The 18,358-nt window shown below is 48.9% G+C and overlaps 1 protein-coding gene across 1 annotated transcript in view; it reads right to left on the bottom strand.

Moving 5' to 3' along the window:
• Positions 1–2,306: 2,306 nt before the first annotated feature.
• The window catches only part of LOC149329208 (uncharacterized), a 39,309-nt gene continuing 23,257 nt past the window's right edge, over positions 2,307–18,358 (bottom strand). Inside the window, exons 5-7 of the mRNA XM_089559202.1 lie at positions 7,948–8,052; positions 6,134–6,201; positions 2,307–2,457 (exon numbers count right to left, since the gene is read on the bottom strand). Coding sequence (XP_089415328.1) covers positions 2,307–2,457; positions 6,134–6,201; positions 7,948–8,052 — 324 coding nt within the window. The remainder of the gene's footprint in view (positions 2,458–6,133; positions 6,202–7,947; positions 8,053–18,358) is intronic.

Genomic DNA, 18,358 nt, shown 5'->3' with positions numbered 1-18,358 from the left:
GCAAGCAAAATCAGGAGGTTATTTACGTATATCAGTTAAGAAAACAGCACATCATACGGTTTAGCAGAAAATTCCTATTGCGCTTCGTGGGGGAAAAAATAAAAAGTATTTATGCTTGTTTGAATTACAGAATAAGCTTTATATAGCTGCAAGCTTAGCCATAGTTCTCATCATTGCCCGTTTTGTGTTTATCGAACAGTTATCTTCTTGGAACAAAATATTTTTGATTCCCAAGTTTTTCTGCATTCACGACTCACTTTTGAAAGCATTGAAGCCATTCAGAGCACAGGGCACTGATTAGCGCTGTTTCGATCCGCAGATAACCAATATTCGTGTCTGGAGGCCTAGGCATGATTGAATATTGTAAGCTAAATTTGTTTTCTCTCTCATGCTTATTCCTCATACACGACAACAAATTACTCTTGACGCGGATTCTGCAAGGAGTTGTTCAAACCTCACCCTGCCCTCTGATTACGTTGTGATGTTCTCCAAACTGCACCACGACTCAAAACAAAAGTAGCACTGATGTAAGCCTCACAAATTTACGAAAGCTGCGTCTGTGTCCCCGCAGCAAGCGAAATTATTCAAAGCATCCTCACACGTCGAGCGCAGAGTGGCCTACTTTCAACTCGAAATCAATGCGGCAAAACATTTGGGTCCCCGGACTCTGCAACCTCGACAGAAATGCATGACGTCAACGACGAGCGTCACGCAACCTGCCCCCCTCGCTGTTCTGTCTCTGAACTTCGCCACGAAAGTTCGCATTTCTATTCTAAGCCCACACCACTACGTTGCTTGCGAGCTTGCGCAAAGCAACAAAAATAGGAGCCAACATTTGGGGATTCAGATACGATCGTTTATTTACTTCAGGACCAAAACACAAATGGGAGGTCGAAACATTTTCTATTCCGTCACCTACTCGAGGGAGTTGTTAGTTTAGATGCAAAACAAACGGTCTTCTTTCATGAATACTCAATGAACTCTTCATCCTGGGGCAAATCGCGTTCCTTGCCTCGGAGTAAAGAAAGGAAGGTTGTTTAAATGGCCCACTACAGGGCGCTTGAATGAGTTCCAGTGCATCACTTTTCCTAAATGCATAAATAATGCGAACGTAAGCAATTAGCAACAGTGGTCAAAGCTTATGTGGCATATCCCGCTTCGAAGCCTCACTACAGAAAATTTGAACACCTGAAAGGCGTTATTATAGGTTCTGAAACATGCAGTGTCGGCGTGAATACGGCGAGAGAAAAGAGAAGAAAAATGTTTCTGCAGATTCCAGGCTCACTGTAAAAGCTGGCATCGTTATCATTGAAGCTGGAGAAGCAATAGACGTCCATTAAAGTCCCACAGTTTTGAGAACTGACCATACGTCACTTCTGGTTCTACAAATCAAATCGAAAACCTATGAGTCCACCGAATTCGGTATGTAGGCAGAGGAGGAAAGGATAATAAAACACCAGCTTATAGGTCAAGTTCTAACCACTCAAGAAATAAAGTTTTCAGCGCTTCTGCGTTTTCTAACACACTTCTGATAATCTCTTTACGGTACCACAAACACAGCTTGCCCCCCCCCCCAAAAAAAAAAAAAATCACAAGTTTTTTTGGTTGACACGGGCTGGAACCCAAACTAAATTTTCTAAATATTTCATCGTAAGAAAAGTAAGCACCAGGAAAGGAAAAATCAGACAAACACTGAAGAACAACTGGCTACCCGGCGGCCCAAGGGAGGATCTCCGCACCTGCCGTACCCTCAAACGACTAGGAAAGAGTAACAGTCCGAATGCGGTTCGCACTCAAACCTGCCGTAGTATAAGGTGATGTTTACGCCTGCCGTCATATTCCTCCGAGTAAAATCATAACATAAGAGAAAACAATACACGCAGTCCACTTCAGCGTTTTATTGCAGAATGGTTTAACGCCGCAGTGAGCAAATGATGACCAAGTTAAATGGTGTCTTTCGAACATAGTATCGTGTGACAGGGTGCTCTTTTAGTCCGTGCCAAGTATTACAAAAATATTTTGTGTCCTCTACCGCGTTCTGCTTTATGGTGCTACGAAAGTTGGCAGCCAATATACCACGGCATTCAATCTGCGAGCTCCACCTTTCCACTGAAGAAAAAAAAGTATGAAATATCAATAGTTTAAAGACGGAATTTTCCAAGTTGCCGAATAAGTGAACCACGCAATAATCGATTACTAGCTTATATTGGAAGCTCGAGAATGCACGTTTGTTGAAAAACACTTGCTTTAGGTTCTGGTAAGCATCGTTTTCGTTGTCAAACTACGTTGCTAACTTATTTATCTGTTCACGATGGTTGAGGTATAGGTGTTTTTCTCGGCCGAAATCCTTCCGGAATCCCACGATAAAGCTCGCACGACTCCTTCGCCATCGCCGAGCCGTACGGACAGAAGAAGCTGACGGCGAACGGCGCGTACTGGGACAGGGCTCCGTTGACCCTGCGGTGCACGGAAGAGAAGACAGGTGAAAGGTCATCATAGAGAAACCCAGGAGAAGGATTCTGTGGTGTTTAATCACTGTTCGCATGACAAAAGCTAAACGAACAAACATGTGCGTACGTGTTGCGCGAAGTATTCACACAGCACAATAATCACGAATAGAAAAGTTAGGCAACGGTTCAACTCTGTCGAATCGGGTTTCAAGCAGCGAAAGCTACATAAGCATGATTAAACATGGTTTAGTCTCATTTCTTCGCTGTCGAGCCCGCTAATGGCGAACGATGTCTGCCGTATGGTCAGAAGCTGCTTGCCACAATGTTCGAAGATGTAGTGCACTATACGTACGTTCCTCAGCGCGCTCTCCTTCCTCCATAGCCTCTAAGTTAAGCGGACAGCTCTGGTTATATAACCCCATACCTGACGTCACAACTGCGAATTGAATCATTGACACAACTGGAGTATCACGCGGCTTACTTACTGCCTCTGCCGACAACTTTCAAGGTCAGAATTTATTGTCGAAGTTCAATATCAATGTTCAAGGTGAAAGATGGTTGACTAAGTGGACCACGTATGGTTAGGCACTTGTGCATAGCAACACTAGCCATGATATCTCAACGTCGTTTCAAAGTGATTCGGAGGCACATAGCGAAATGCGTCCCAGCCATGGTAGTGTAACTTTCGCTACAAAAGTCTACACAGGATTAATGCGATTGGTATGACAGAGTATGCACCAGCATAAGTGTTTTCCATACAGTAGCCGTGGCCGCTGTCAGGTTCAGACCATGTGAGGGAGTGGGCGTGTTACAGTTCACTAATCACCGTGCGACTCGCCATAATAGCTCTCCACTCTGGCGATCAAATCCATCAATCACAGTGGTGACCTTCGCCGTACACTCTCTCCGCCTCTTTACTCTGATCGGCAACCGAGGTGTCCCTCTCGCCTCGTCAACCCCAATCATGGAGAAAAATGCCTTTCTCCTTGTCCCATCTGCCGTGAAAGTGGATACGGGGGTTTTTCGTTCTCCACGTTGACTTCTCACAACAAAGGCTTCACGCGCCAACGACAACGACAACGCCAGACACTTTGTCGCGATAACCTGCGTTTTAATTGTAGCGCATACAAATAGCTACCTTCTCTTTCTTCACTTCACAAGAGTCGCCTAAGAAGTTGCTTTCCATTCAGTTCCTTCACGCCCTGTACGCGCATTTCTAAGAACACTTGGATCCCAAAACCAAAATCACGGCCCTTCTAGCGAGCGCGCTCCGAGTACGCCATGTGGAATAGGTCCGCAACGCCAACATTTTATTAAGCTGGGAATTAACACAGAGGCTTGCCATTAAAACGGAAGAAAAGCAACGTAGTTGGCGTATTTTGGTAAAAAATAAACAGCTTAGAAGATGAGTACGGACACAAAAGGGTAAGGGAATGAGGTAAAATTGGTTTTTTGAGGGAAGGAAATGGCGCAGGATCTGTCTAACATATCTCGGCAGACACCAGAACCGCGCTGTGAGGGAAGGCAGGAAGGTAGGAATGAAAGAAGAAAAAGAGAAAGAAGTGCCGTAGTGAAGGTCTCCGGATTAGGCCTCCGGAATTTCGGCTACCTGGAGATCTTTAACATGCACTGACATCTTACAGCACACGGGCGCCCCGTGCGTTTCGCCTCTATTGAAACGCGGCCGCCGCGGTCGGGTTAGAACTCGGGTACTCCGGCCCGGTAGACGAGCGCCTTACCACTGAGCCACCGCGGCGGGTAGGAGCTGATTACAGTACTCATACGAAAGAAGCTATCTATCACTGGCTGAAGTTAGGCGATTTTTTTTTTGACGCTCTTGAACAAAGCGTACCTTATTGGAATGTTCATTTCCACTCGCAATTGGCGGGCTCTGGATATTCCGGTAACGTTAATGCAGTACATGGCATGCTTAAGGTGTATACTATCCTCTTTTCACGGTAACGATACGGACAGTTAAGCAGGGAACACATGTCCGGCAACGCGTCCGGCGCGCCGCTCCGGTCGCCGCTTCCGAACTGCCGCACCACAGCAAGCAGGGACACACAGGGAGCGGTGAGCATCGCTGCGCCGCTCAACCCAAGCTCCGCCCACAACCGGCGTCGCACTTCGCCGCCGCGCAGCAGTGCCTGAGCGCTGCTTGGCTTGGTGTACAAATATTGCAAGAAAAGACGGCATCGCCTTGTTATCAGAAAGACTGCCAGCTATACTCGAGCGGCGACAAAGCATGCCTGCTTATGTTGCGAGCTTTCGGCAACGGCACCGCTCGTGGGCGCTCCGGGCGAGGAGCTCTGCTGCTGCCTGTCTGCCGTGGTCGTCACTAGGCCTATAGCCTGCTTCGCATCGAAGCGGCAGGGGCCGGCGCTTCGGAAGTCGCCTGCGCTATAATTGAAGGCCTATTCTTCACTCCGCTTTGCTGTCAACAGCATCATCTGACAATAAAATAATAGTATGGTCAGTTTCCGTGGCGCCTTCAGCAGCGGCTAGCGGGCGCCAGTCGAGCCGGACCCCAGTGTCGGGCCAGCTAGCGGCAGCTGCGAGGCGGTTCTCGCAACTAATTCGCTCGTACCACAGTTGTTACTTTTACCAGCAACTCGGTATTGGCCAGTGAACCAGAAAAATGATATAATTTTCTCATTTCCCTATCCCAGGGTTTATTATTTACGTCAAGAACACTTATCAGCTAGTTTTTATGACGCCGGCAGACGGGATCCAGGCTGGCCGGCCGGCAGGCTCAGCTTACTTCACGTTCGCACAAGAAAATACAGAACAGCCATGCTACCAGAAAGGATGCTTCCTAGATTCGAGCAACGACAGCATGCCTGTGCTAGAGTGGAGCTTTCGGCAACGACATCGCCTGCGGCAACGCCGGGTGACGAACTGCGCGCTAGTCCCCGACTGCCCTAGTCGTCGCTAGGCCTAGTGGTTTCGTATCGACGCCGCAGCCGAGGGCTCTTCGGGACTGGCCAGCGCTCAAAAAAGGTGCTACACTCGGCACCCCTTGTTCGTTCTGCCAAATCCGGGACTGTTTGAACGAAGACATGGTGTTCGGTGAAAACAGCGCTGTCAAACTAACCCTACAATTCAGCAGCCGACACACCGCTGTACCTCTGTCGTGCTCACCTGTGACGACGCGAACTCGACGTCATCGTGACGTCGGCGCTCTGCGCGCTCGCATTGGCTGCCACTGCCCGCCGGAGCGGCGTGCCGGACATTCGCCGGACGCGGTGCACCGGCCATATCTACGCGGTTTGACTCGTCCGGCGGTCGCCGGCTGGCCGCAGCGGCTCCGCCGGACGCGGCGAGCCGGACCGGATTCGGAGCGCCCGCCTGACATGTGTCCCCGCCTTTACCCACTCCTACGCTTTCGCCATACTCTCCCCTTTCCAGGTTAACCACTCTCCCTGAGTGCTTCCCATGGCAATCACCTTTCGGATTACGCACTGCTACTAGGGCATGAAGTCCATGGAACGGGCGCTTAACAGCACTCGCTGTAAAATGATGCTTTATAAGTTGAGGTCCCTAACGCGATGTCTTCAGCCTGCCATCGCATGCGATACGTCATGTACATCGGACAGGAAGAGACTTACATCTCTGATTCTTTGTATCAAAGCATCAAAAAATTTGACACTAATCACAAGGGTGTATTAATTATGATACCGTACCTTGCTTGAGACGGAAGGTATTCAGTTCTTGGTTCCCCAGCGTGGTTTGTATAGGGCTCACAGGAAGACTGCAAGGTTTAGAAGTGCATGCGTGCCTTAAGCCAAGCAGAGCAGGCGATGCGTCACGAACAAGGGACAAGAAAGGGCGTTTAACAAGTGAATTTTCTTCGTTTTTTTGTCATGGCACGTCGGTACCAAAACGTTCACGGGTAACTTGAGCAAGAATGATGAACGTCAGAGATCACTGCGACGACCCGCATTGGGAGGATGCGAAAGCATTCATGCCTCCTTCACACTCGTCGCCCCTCTTTGCTTCTCTTTAGACTGTTTGCCTCTCTTTTGACTTTTCGCCTCTTCCAATTTTCACGTCTACCGCTATTTCCATGTCCTCGCAGTATATGCACGTCCGGGGCTATTTTGATGTTTAAATAACCTCTAATTAGTTAACTAATTGCTTCAGATCAATCAAATTCGGCATGCAACGACATTTTATCATCTTCTGTCACGTGGTTGCGCGCTTTTCCCGCCATTTTGACGACTGGTACTGATTTCACGCCCTCGCGCTGTATCGACACTTGATTCTACTTTAAAATATAAGTGACATTTTTTTGCTCCGATTAGTTAACTAATTACTCCATATCAACCAAATTAGGACATGCATCATTTTCTATAGCACACAATTATTCTTTGTCGCTTAACTCTCACACGAACGGAGAATTTTCTGCCGACACGATTTGCGTACACGAAATCGTCTGCGTAGGCAAGTAATGCTTTCGAATTAAAATGGATTGTCGCGAAACAAGCACCAACGCAATATGGGTGCCATTGAAGTTGATAGCGACGCTCAGAGGCAAATACAAGCATATCAGCGTTGATACCGACCTTTTCTGAAGCATTGGTAAGCCGCTGCAATGAGCAAAAAGCTAGGGGAAACCGATCCTTGGAAAAGCATTCCGGTATATCAGAACAGTTTTAAAACATTCCTCCTTGTAGCATTAGGGAAAGCACTGAGGTATTAAAGCAGTTTTTGCATCGTTGCATCAAAGTAGGGAGGCTTGGTATTCAAGTATAAAATTGTGCACAAGCAGAAACATGAAAAGATAACATTCTTAATCAATTATTGTTAACCAACGCTGATATATCTGGCATAATAAGGACAATCTAAAGTACAAAATAGGATAGATTTTCATGATTGCATAATCAGACTATTGTACGCAAGATATACAAAATCGTTCGAAATATACGGAAGAGGCTCAAATTTTAGGCGTTATACACGCTGTCATACCTTTGAAGGTGCAAAAATCTGGTGATTAAAATGTTTTGGTTGAGTATTGTTACTTGTTGAGGAGCTCGAATTTTCTCACAAACACTGTAGAGTCAGTGCAAGTATTTATTGGCGTCTCTTTGAAACAGGGCTAAATGCCTAACATTGGTACGTGTAAACGCACAATAAACACGCCGTGTTTATCCTGAAATGTTTGCCAGAGCTCTATTGTAAGTATGAGCGCAGCTTAGTTTAGAAACTTCACAAGCGGACTAAAGTTGCCATTAAAGACAAGCCGCCTGAGTTGTACGATTTCTTTCCGAACGGCTTTGTCCAAAATGCATTTTTGCTGTAAGAGACAGCTACGTAGTATGTTTTCAAATAAATAGACTAGGGTATGTTGTTACCTCGTGTTGAACAGACTGCCTGCGGATACCATTCATTCACACCAAGCAATATTTCCGCTAGGCTGGTTAGGCGGTGATACCAGTCACAGCATTGCACTGTGAGTCTTCGCAGAAAGAGAGTAGAATCAGAAGTTGCAGCGTACCTCCGCAAAACAGAAGAACGCAACGTGTTCCGCAACGTACGGACTGAATCCACGTGCGACGATGTGTGCGTCACCGGCCACGCTTTGACTCAGGTTCAGGAACAGCTGCGTTATCAGAGAGCAGCGTATTCAAGGCAAGCCAGCCCGTTGGTTGTTACTAACAGCGGCGGCTATATTCAAGACAAATCGGATAAGTACATGCAACGGAAAGAGAACTCCGGCGTCTGTCAAGACGAAGTCCTCTTTTGTAAGAAAGAAAATGAACTTCAACTTCAAGTACTAAAACAACTGCTGCATTCGAAAGGCAGTTTAACGACCGCGATATTGCAATAGATGAAAGAAAGATCATCAATCCAATTTAACCGCCTTTTAGAATTTCCACCATTCCATCTTAGGGTGAAGGGAAGGCTTGCCCCACGTTCAGGCTATGTTATTTACTGAAGACCTGGGCGTCCTCAGTAAACGAAGGGCGTGAAATTCAGCAACAGAAATGGGGCCGAATTTTTTAAAGATCCATTTGAAATGAATATCCATTTTCTACTTCATTTGGAGCGACTTCAGCGTGACGGCGGCTTGATCCGAAAGCAGCACGCGATCGATCACAGAGATCACAAGGTAGCGGGTCCTCACGTCGACGACACCCTTGACCAGTGGTCGCACGCAGCGGTTATCCATTCGCTGTGATATGCAGCCGATGACGAGGACCGGTCACCAATGAGCCAATGATATGGTCGCTTCCCCAGTAGCACAAGGTGGCGGGCCCATGCGGGTCCGACATGGGCAATGAGGGCTGGTGGCTGCCCGCAGTAAACCCACAGGGGTCCCCCGTGGGTGCAGTGCTGGCACAAAACACTGGGGCTGCCCACTTCGTGCCCGACTGGGACCCTCCTCGGCTAGGCATAGGCTTAAACAGACTGGGCAGCCCACCTTGGTCCCACCGCAGATACATGCGGGCTAGGATGCGGGCTCTATTATGGTGAAGCTCGGGCAACCCCAAAAGGGGCTGCCCGTACACCACCATGAGGGAGCCGCAGTGTTTTTGTGTGGGCAAAGAGCTAGTATTCCCGCCTTCAGCCGACATGGGTCCCGCGTAGGAAATACAGGGGCTAAACTATGGGCTTCAAAGTGGCGAAGCGTTTCAGGCATGCAGTTTGGGCTGTCTTAGCAACACCGGCGAAGGTCCCGCGTGGGCTGGGCATGGGCACATTTGCCATTCCGACGTCTTCACCGCCTGTATTCTAAATCGGGTATGAAAGGGGTAAGCATGGGCTGCGTGCAGTTCGTGTGCATAAAAGATGGGGCTACATGACGGTGAAGTGCGGGCACACCCAACAGGGGCTGCCCGTGCAGCGCCCTAACGGAACCAATTGGGCTGTAGGTGGGCTAGCACCAGTATTCCCGCCTGTAGCCTAAATTGGTCCTGCATGGAAAATATATGGGCTAGGCATGGGCACAATTGCGATTCCAACATCTTCCCCGCCTGTATCGTACATATCTGGTAGAAAAGGCCTAAGCGTGAGCTGCGCAGTAGCAAGACATACAGTGTGTGCGGGCAAACGGCTAGTATTATATCCGCCAGCAGCCTTCATAAATCCTGCGCAGACTACTTTGGGCTTCACAGTGCAGAAATATCATGCGCCATTAGCGAGTTGCCGGGCAAAACCTATCGACAGTCACACGTACACTAGTTGTACACGGGAAGAGTTGACATTCTTGCATTTAGTCTGCCTGCATATCCTACATCAGAGGTAAAAGGGTTAAGCGTGACCAAATAGCAAGACCTTGCACGTTTCACTCTGACGAAGAGCTGCTCTTTGAACGTCGTAATAACAAAAGAACCAGCTTCTGAGATTTGTTGGTGCTTCTTTTGCGTTTATCGCATTGTATTTTTTTCTGGTGTGCTGCGGTCGCCGCGGAGAAAGCTGCCAGGATAAGGTTTCTTGCTTGTTTCAACGCATTTCAATTACGAAAGCACTTCAAGCGCTTTCGTCGTCTCCATGCAACATGTGGCGCATGGAATTCATGACTAGTTGATGAACATAGCGAGCCTCCGGCGACTGCGCCAGAGGCTGCAAAAGGTTTGTTACTGTCGCGTTAATTGCAGCAGCTTTCTTAATGTCCGCTAGCAGCAGTCTGTAGCGACGCATCGATCAAGACACAAAATTCTTGGTTTTTGTGCAGGCATTCTTTGCGCGTCTTCTTCGTCTAGTGATCGCACATTGATAACGCAACTTGGCCAAGCGCCATCGCGAGCTGCCGCACCCTTCACGCTATCAGGAAGAGATACTAATCACAAATCGCCGAGAACATTTCTATCGATGTACAAGAAAGGTTAGCTAGCGAAAAGGTACAGTGCTAGAGAGAACAAAATAAAAACAAACTCCTGTAGAAACGTCACATGAGTAACCTGTCTTTGCGCACTTTTTTTTTTCAAGTTTCTTTCCTCTCACCACCGCCTTCCCTGCTTTTCCTGAGTCCACTCTCAAAAAAAAAAAACCTGCTCAACCCTGGTTTTTCTGTCTGCCTTTGTTGCTTCCCCGAGGGCTCCTTTGTGTCTGTCCTGTCCCTCCCAGCCCCCTTCCCCGAAATGGCGCGGAGGCACTAACTCTACAGCCCACTGCCGAACATTTTAAGCCGCCCTCCCGGCCACACTCCCCGCGACGCACAATAAAGTGGAGAGGGGGCTGCGCAGAAGTGCACCCTCGCCTTTCCTTCGTTTGTTTGGAACAGGTTTCTTTTTCCTGCGGTTGGGTTGAGTGTCAAGGGATGAAGGTAGCTGCGAAAACACGCTAGCACTTGCTAGTCCTCGTTGAATTTGTGTTATACAGTTTTTTGTGCCTTTCCTCGTGTTGCTTGATCAATCCACGATCGAAGATGGCATCGCCTTCCATGCGTACGTCTAGTGCAAGTATGTTGGAACCCTGTCGTCCTTGTCTCAGTGTTGAATAACTTCGCTCCGAAAGACGTGAGTGGTGAACAGTGACATTTACTGACATATGAGCGGTGGAGGCCACGGCGGAGAAGGCGGATTTTATGACGGCGACGTCGTGCTGCTAGGACGTAAGTACGCATTTGAAATCACTCTGTTGTCTGAGTACTGCCGCCGTCTCAGTGGTATGCTCGGCGTAAACAGAAACTTTCTAGTTGTTCAGTGTCTTTTTTGAACCAGCCAGTTCTAGATTGCGCAGCGTAGAGAGACAAAATACCGACAAATTTTCTCTGTTACGTACCTAAATTTCTTGTCCTTCATGGTAACAAGACTAAAATTAGTTTTCTGGTGTGTATTCCTTCTTTACAGAGGCATATGGTGCATACGTGCGAGCGCAATCATCGACGAGCGTCCTGAGGGGGAGCGGCTCAAGGCCCTGAACAAACATCACGCATCGCATCGATGCTGCGGAATGTGCCGTAAATAAAGAAGGATGACCAAGCAAGCATTGGAATCGGCCGAGCAACCTGTTTACACACCAACAATGTTACGACACACATTTGAAACACAATATTAATTCATATACGAAAGGCGTGAGGTGCATTCACGATACTGAGCATTGCCAATCATCAGGGCCAGGCGTCATGAGACGCCTGGCTTGTCCGTGCCTTCTCTTTCGTCCTGTCTTCTTTTGCACGCATTATCCCTTTTAAGTAATGTGACGTACACCTTCCGCTGCGTGAGATTCTCGGTAGCTTCTTTTCGTCTTTTTTTCTTTTGCTTATTTCTTAGCGATTACCAATCCACAATCACTTTACCGCTAACGATCGTCGATTAGAATCTCAATTATTGATTACCTATGATCAATCCTTATCTAGCTTACAGAGCACGGCATACTACGCCACTTTTACACATACACACCATTTGTTCCAGTACACTGAAGCACCATAACACCCCTTTTCATTCCGTCCAATTTCTGACGGGTAATTTGCATATTAATATTTGTCTGGCTCCGCGATGGCTCAATGGCTACGGCTCTCGGCTGCTGACCCGAAAGATGCGTGTTCGATCCCGGCCGCGGCGGCCGAATTTCATTGAAGGCGAAATTCTAGAGGCCCGTGTACTGTGCGATGTCTTTGCATGTTAAGGAACCCCAGGTGGTCGAAATTTCCGAAGCCCTTCACTACATCGTCCCTCATAGCCTGAGTCGCTTTGGGACGTTAAGCCACCATACCCGACACCAATATTTTTTTCACTACTGTCAGACCAGAACACATCCCAAACACAGGTTACTAAGCCATACACCCGACCACGCGTTCAATGGGTGTCGCTCAAACACGCCTGAAGCAATTACCCTTCGTGGCCTACGGGAATAAAGAACAAGCAAAAACCTTCGTGGCATACGCGTTACTTGCCCACCTGGCGCAGTGGGGCTATTTTCTTTTTCTATTTACAGGAATTTGGGGTTTTTTCCGACGGGCGGAGCCGGGATTTCACCTGAACGAGCTCCTTACGCTGTCGCTTAATACCTGCGACGGTCCAATACTAGACCTTTCCCGGAGTGCATCACAGCCATGGGCGTCCGGAGGGGGGGGGGGCAAGGGGGGGCGGCTGCACCCCCCTGGAAAATCACTCCCTCGAACCGTGAGTGATGGCCGCACGCCAGGGGCCGTGGTGGGCTCAGCCAAAAGGGTAAAAGCAGCTCCGCTTCCACGCTTTGGGTCACATCTGCGAAATGCCGCGTCCGGGCACGCGTCTTTATGCCGTTTTCAAACCACGCCATCGTTAGCTCTGTTGAAGGCCGACCTGTTGCAGACATACAGCGGCACCGGCGAGCATGTGTTTCAAGCCGTCTTGAAATGGGTGCCTGTTTCTTTGATCTCTAGACAGATAGCGACACGGAGGCAGACAGTGCACAGTGCATCTTGTTTTCGCCTTCGTTATGCCGGCCACCGATGAATTCTTCAGGAGGGAAAGACAAATCAGCCGTGTCCACCCCCGCTTTGTCGGGCTGCTCATGGGCAAGCGGGCGATCAGTTGGCGCCGCCGCCGCTCGCTGTGCCTCCGATCCACGGGAGAGCGCAGTGCGGTAGAAGCGCCGCTATCAGAATCTTCGGCAAAGGAGATTAGCATCTTTTGTTCACGGCGACGCAGTCTCCAGAGGCGCCCCCACACCAGCGTCCCTTGCGTCTTCTCCGAAAACCAGCGCCTTTGGTCAACGCAGCCCGATGGCGCCTGCCTGGCTCGCCTGTCACCTCTGGCTGGGCCTCAAATGACAACAGCGCCCGTGTACTGTGCGAGGTCAGTGCCCGGTAAAGAGACCCAGGTGGTCGACATTATCCGGAGCTCTGTACTACTCCGTTCCTCATAACCTGAGTCGTTTTGGGGCTCTGAACCCCATAAAAACACACAAAACAAATTTTCCTACCGGAGTGGCGAGTGTCCCTTCCCCTTGGAAGTCGCACGGAAGTAAGCCCTTGCACGTGTGCGCGCCTCTATATTTGTGCTTCGGTGTTTTTAGCGGCCGTTTGTCAACGAAGCTGAGAACAACCAAGACAGTGGACGAGAAAACTACGAGCGGCGAGCAGTGTGCGTGCGGTTGCTCGACTGTGCGGATGCGCGAGCAAGATGGAGCGAGGTGTATGAAGCTGCGAGCGTGCATTTATCTTGTAAATAAGTTTTCGTTGCATGTATAGACATCTTTTGTTTTCAACGTGCGCGTTCAACCGTTTTTCCAATCAATGTGTGTGACGAGTGTGCACCGAGAGCGTGTAATGAAGCACAGAAATGAATTTATCACCCGTGTAATCACGCAATTCGCCCAGAAAAATCCGTGGAGTCTACAGTTGCTGTTCAAGGAAGACTGACTGAGTGACTGTAGTTGCGTGTTTGTGACCATATTGTGCTGTGTGCTGGTCATCAATCCGGGTGAGTCGAGAACCCGTCCTTCAATGTTTTTTCTGGTCACGAAACTCCGGCCAAAGTTTCATATAGGGACAGCGCGCGCCGCTAGTGGCGCGGCTGTCGGCGAGGGGGCAGGAGTCGCCGCGCGAGCCCTGCTCGCAGCGGCTGTTTTCCGGCCAACAGGCTCATATTCGCTGAGTATTTGTGCTTCCTGGACATCGGTATCTGGGCTTAGGATGGACACTACTTTACTGGTTATCACCTGAAAGCTTGGCTGCAGCATCCAGACACTAAAAAACCTGTGCGATCGACGACGGCCGCTGTAAACCTTGTTAGCGCCTGTTTTCTGGCAAACGACTAACGCGCTTACTTTCTCTCGTTGCTTTTTACAAAAAAGCGATTTTTGTACATTGGTCCAGCCTTTGCATTCATTTTTACCGCAACTTGCCTACAACGTCATTCTGGAAGATCTAGCGTAGCGGTCAGTAACATATCTATTTGTGTCTAGGTTGCGCCATTCTCGGCCGAGTCCTCGGTTTCATCTAAGTGCACAAGGCTGCTTAAGGCTGGCGTTTACCTTGGGAGAAATACTGCAATCTCAATAATGCTGAAACAAGACGTTATGGCGGCATTTTAAGAACTTGAGTGCGCGCTACAAAAGCGATCACATGACGAATGCACCGCTAGTTTATGGTGTTATCTCAATTGTTTTTTTTTATGACACTTTTGGAGGTGGCAAAGCCAGCTGCTGAAGACTTGCTACATAAGCCATTTATTTACACTTTGTCACGTTGTGACTACGCAGGCGCTGACGAGTGCAAGGAAATCGTGAATTTGTTTTGTTCATTGTCATGTGGCGGCCTCGCGCTACCAAAATAAGAGATAAGCTGTGAGCGGCCACGCAAAAACCAAAAATGAGCATTGACAAAGACACAGAGAAACATGTACAAAAAATAAAAAGCGCTAGCAGTTTAACGCGGTTAAACCGAGCAGACGTGCGAACGCATGTGTTTAGCCTGTTTGGATCATGGTTTTGCTTTGCTGGGTCGTTGGCACGTCTGGCGACGATATATTAGACTGAAGTTAAGCTCTGATCGAGGTTAAGCTGGTCTGATGTGTTCGTTCCGATGGTGGACATTGATGAAGACGACGGTTTACAATGCGCGCAGCGCGCGAGAGTGTGTTGCAGTTAAGTTTTTACGCGGGTACGCGCCATTATCTAGAGGACAACAACAACAAGTTTTTTCTTGTTTGGGTCTGCACGATATCCTGGCCAATCACCCACCGTGGGTATGCGCCATCGTTTTTGAGGCAACAACAACAACAGCAACACGAGTCGTGATCGGCTGCTGCGATAGCATAGTGCTCTCGTGTAATGGCCAGCGAAGCTGATCCGTTCGCCCCGCCAGGGGTTCGAAATTTCCAGTCGCGGCAATATTTATTTCATTTTTGCACCCTTAAATTCAGGGAGGCCACAAGGTTCTTGGTTGGTTTTGACCCCGTGAAATAGTGCTTTCGCACGAAGAGCCGCAAGCACATTGCAGAGTAGAGCTGTCTGAAATGCAACATCGTCACAGATTTGTGCTCAAGTACGCTGGTTGGCCTTCGGACATCCGTGGGACAGCGCCGGGCCTGAGTGTCAGCTTCTCGCGTTGCGGCGACACTGCTTCTGCGTTGATCACGAACTCGTGAGGCCGAATTAAATCCGCGGGGCAAAATGGCTCTCGCAGACACGGATATACTTGGAGTCTAAGCTAAAGTCCCCGCTTTCCTGTCGGGGTATCGCCCGCTTCCATATTTCACGCTGCTTGGCGTCGCTCGGCAGACAGAACAGCGAGGCCTTTTCCTGCGTACCTCCGTAGCCGGAGCGGCTACCCGTCACGCAGCAAGTATTCGACATCGCAGGCTTGCACGTCACGTGCACTGTACTTATTTTGCAAACGAAGGCAAAGTGAAAAGGGAAAATAGTTGCAGCCGCACCGCCAGCGTCCCATTCCGCCCGTAGACTCGCTTCCTCGCGTCGTTGCCCCCACATAGAGTTACTGTATATGCTACCAAAGGTAGCAGAGTTGCGCGTCTGTTTGATCAACGCCGCTCGCGACTCTACTGGTAGAGCGCTATCACGTGGTGTCCAAGCAACCGTGTACTGCGGAGAAGGCGACGCTCGGGACACTTTTTGTAATTCCCGACGCCGCCGCTGCCGCGAACTGGATTGACAGCCGGCCAAGTTCGAAGCGTATCCACTATCCAAGCGCTGTTTACGTTCGCTGCAGCTCACGTGCGTAGCTCTCGCGTTGTGGCTATTCCATCAGAATGACTGGGTGCTCAGCTCCCAACTGCACCAATCGTTCGGAAAGCGGCAAAGCGTTTTACTCCATACCATATGGGAGATCCGTCATTCGCCGCCGACTTCAATGGTTGCTACGAATGCGCCGCGAAAATCCGACGTCAAGAGGATCAAGGATATGTGAGGTAAGCTTTTCCTTTGATCAACTTTTGAAAGTACTGTTGGTATTAAGTAAACTACAGATGGAACTGTCGTAATCGTTCAACTGCACAGGTTTTTTATTATACGCGGTGCTTATCAAAGGAGTAATGCTATACGCTGGACGTCGTGCATCGGCGACTGAACTCCTGTGAGCGCGACGCTGCTCTATCGTTACGTTGCTATCGGGTGCGTGTCAGTCGCAGTCTAAAACTCTGGAGGCAAGTCATGTAGGCGAGCAAGCCGATCGAACTAATAAAGTGTATTATCCACGGGCCGCATACTGCCGCGACGGCCTCGGTAGTTTGGGTACGTGATACTAAAAGTGATCGTGTATGGTACGTGAAACCGCGCCGCACGGAGTAGCAAGGACACTACGGCCGCCTGTTACCGGTGGCCCGCGGGAACACAGCGATCGCAGTCGAGCCCTACTCCTGATAAGAATTTTCGATCGAGATCAAGAATACTCGCTGCTACGCAGTCGAGCAGCCCGACTGGACTCACTGGAGCTCACTCAGCATGATGGTGCAGACGAAGCAGCGATCGACTGAACCCGGATCGATTAAAATCGCAATCAGCACGCGATCCGGATAGAAGTGCGATTCGTATCGACCACGGTACGAAGTGCCCGTGTGACATGAATGAAACTTACCCGAATGAAACTTACCCTAACTCTACCGAGGCCCTCGCCCGTTTGGGCCCTTGATGACGGCTTCTATGGCTTTCAGAGGCGTGGGCAATTTGTAGCTTTTTTGTTGTACGCGGCGTGGTTTCAGGTAGCATACACGTGAGTCTTTCGTCTTGCACACCTGTGCGTCGTGTTATAACTTGAGTGTCAGATGCACGGCGCCTTGAACATAATTTTTAAACTGAAAGTTCAACGCACATGACGCCGTTGATATGGCGTTACTCGAATCAAAACCCTCGTGAGTGTGTATTGACGATATAAGATATGTTAAACGTTCATGCAGTTTTGGTTACCACATTGCGTGCCACGATAAAAACCTGAGAACTGTTGCTGACAGAGTTGTGACCTGATATGTTAGAGCCGATTATACATTATCCTCTTTTTTTTTTTTGCAGTACTGCTGCATGTGCTCTCTTTTGTTTGTGTTTGTAGCAGCTGAGTGCATTAATCATTCAACACTGTATAAAAACTAGGTTTCTAGTACTTAATTGGTTTATAATAGTACTCATTATCACCATTTGCAATTTCCAGATGTTGTGATTTGTCCTTCGCTATTATTGTTCTCTTGCATGCAGGATCACTTCACACCTGATCAGTTCCTTGAAAAAGAGGTGAATGGGAAAAAGCGACTGAAATCAGATGCTGTCCCAAGCATATTTTCCTGTAAGTCACAGCAGAGCATAATGCTTATCGCGTTAGAAAGGGGCTGCCGTACATTGAGTGAATATTAACCAATAACATTCAATTATTGTGCCTGTAGACTCACCTTTGCAAGTCACCCCTGGTGGAGCACTTCATGATGCCACCGCAACAAGATCAGGTGAGTTCAGTATGAAACCAGACATTCTCAGCACCAGCAATCTAGATGCTTCTGGTTCAAGCAACATTTGCTCTCTGGTTTCCTGATGTCTGCATCATGCAGATTGCTCGGTGCTGGAAGTATCGCAAGACACCTCTGACACCTTCCAAACTGCTTCGGCACCTTTAGGTGAGATAATGCTCTTCCTGAATGGCTTGATCACTTTCCGAAGCCTGCGCAACAGTCGTCATGAGTGTAGACAAATTTTTACTGGCGTTAAATTGCGTGCCGAATGACCAATGCACCAGTCATTAAAGTGCCACCAATGTTGCTGTTTCTAGTGCAAGTGACACTTTCTCTTTTTTCCTTATGCATGCTTCTTTATCACGCAGATTGCACAGCACTGGAAGTGCCGCAAGAGGAGGTCCCTGGCACCATCCAAGCTGTTTCGGCACCCTTAGGTGAGATAATGCACTTGGTCAACACCTCGTAGGTCATGGGCAGGTGTCACTTTCCGAAGCCTGCGCTCCAGTCATCATGAGTGTAGACAAATTTTTACTAGCGTTAAATTGCGTGCCGAATGACCAATGCACCAGCCATTGTGAG

Source organism: Amblyomma mixtum, chromosome 9, assembly GCF_055824585.1.
Source record: "Amblyomma mixtum isolate Tamu chromosome 9, ASM5582458v1, whole genome shotgun sequence".
Classification (NCBI taxonomy): domain Eukaryota; kingdom Metazoa; phylum Arthropoda; class Arachnida; order Ixodida; family Ixodidae; genus Amblyomma; species Amblyomma mixtum.
The sequence above is the reverse complement of the archived record's forward strand: the minus strand, read 5'-3'. Positions and strand labels throughout refer to the sequence as shown.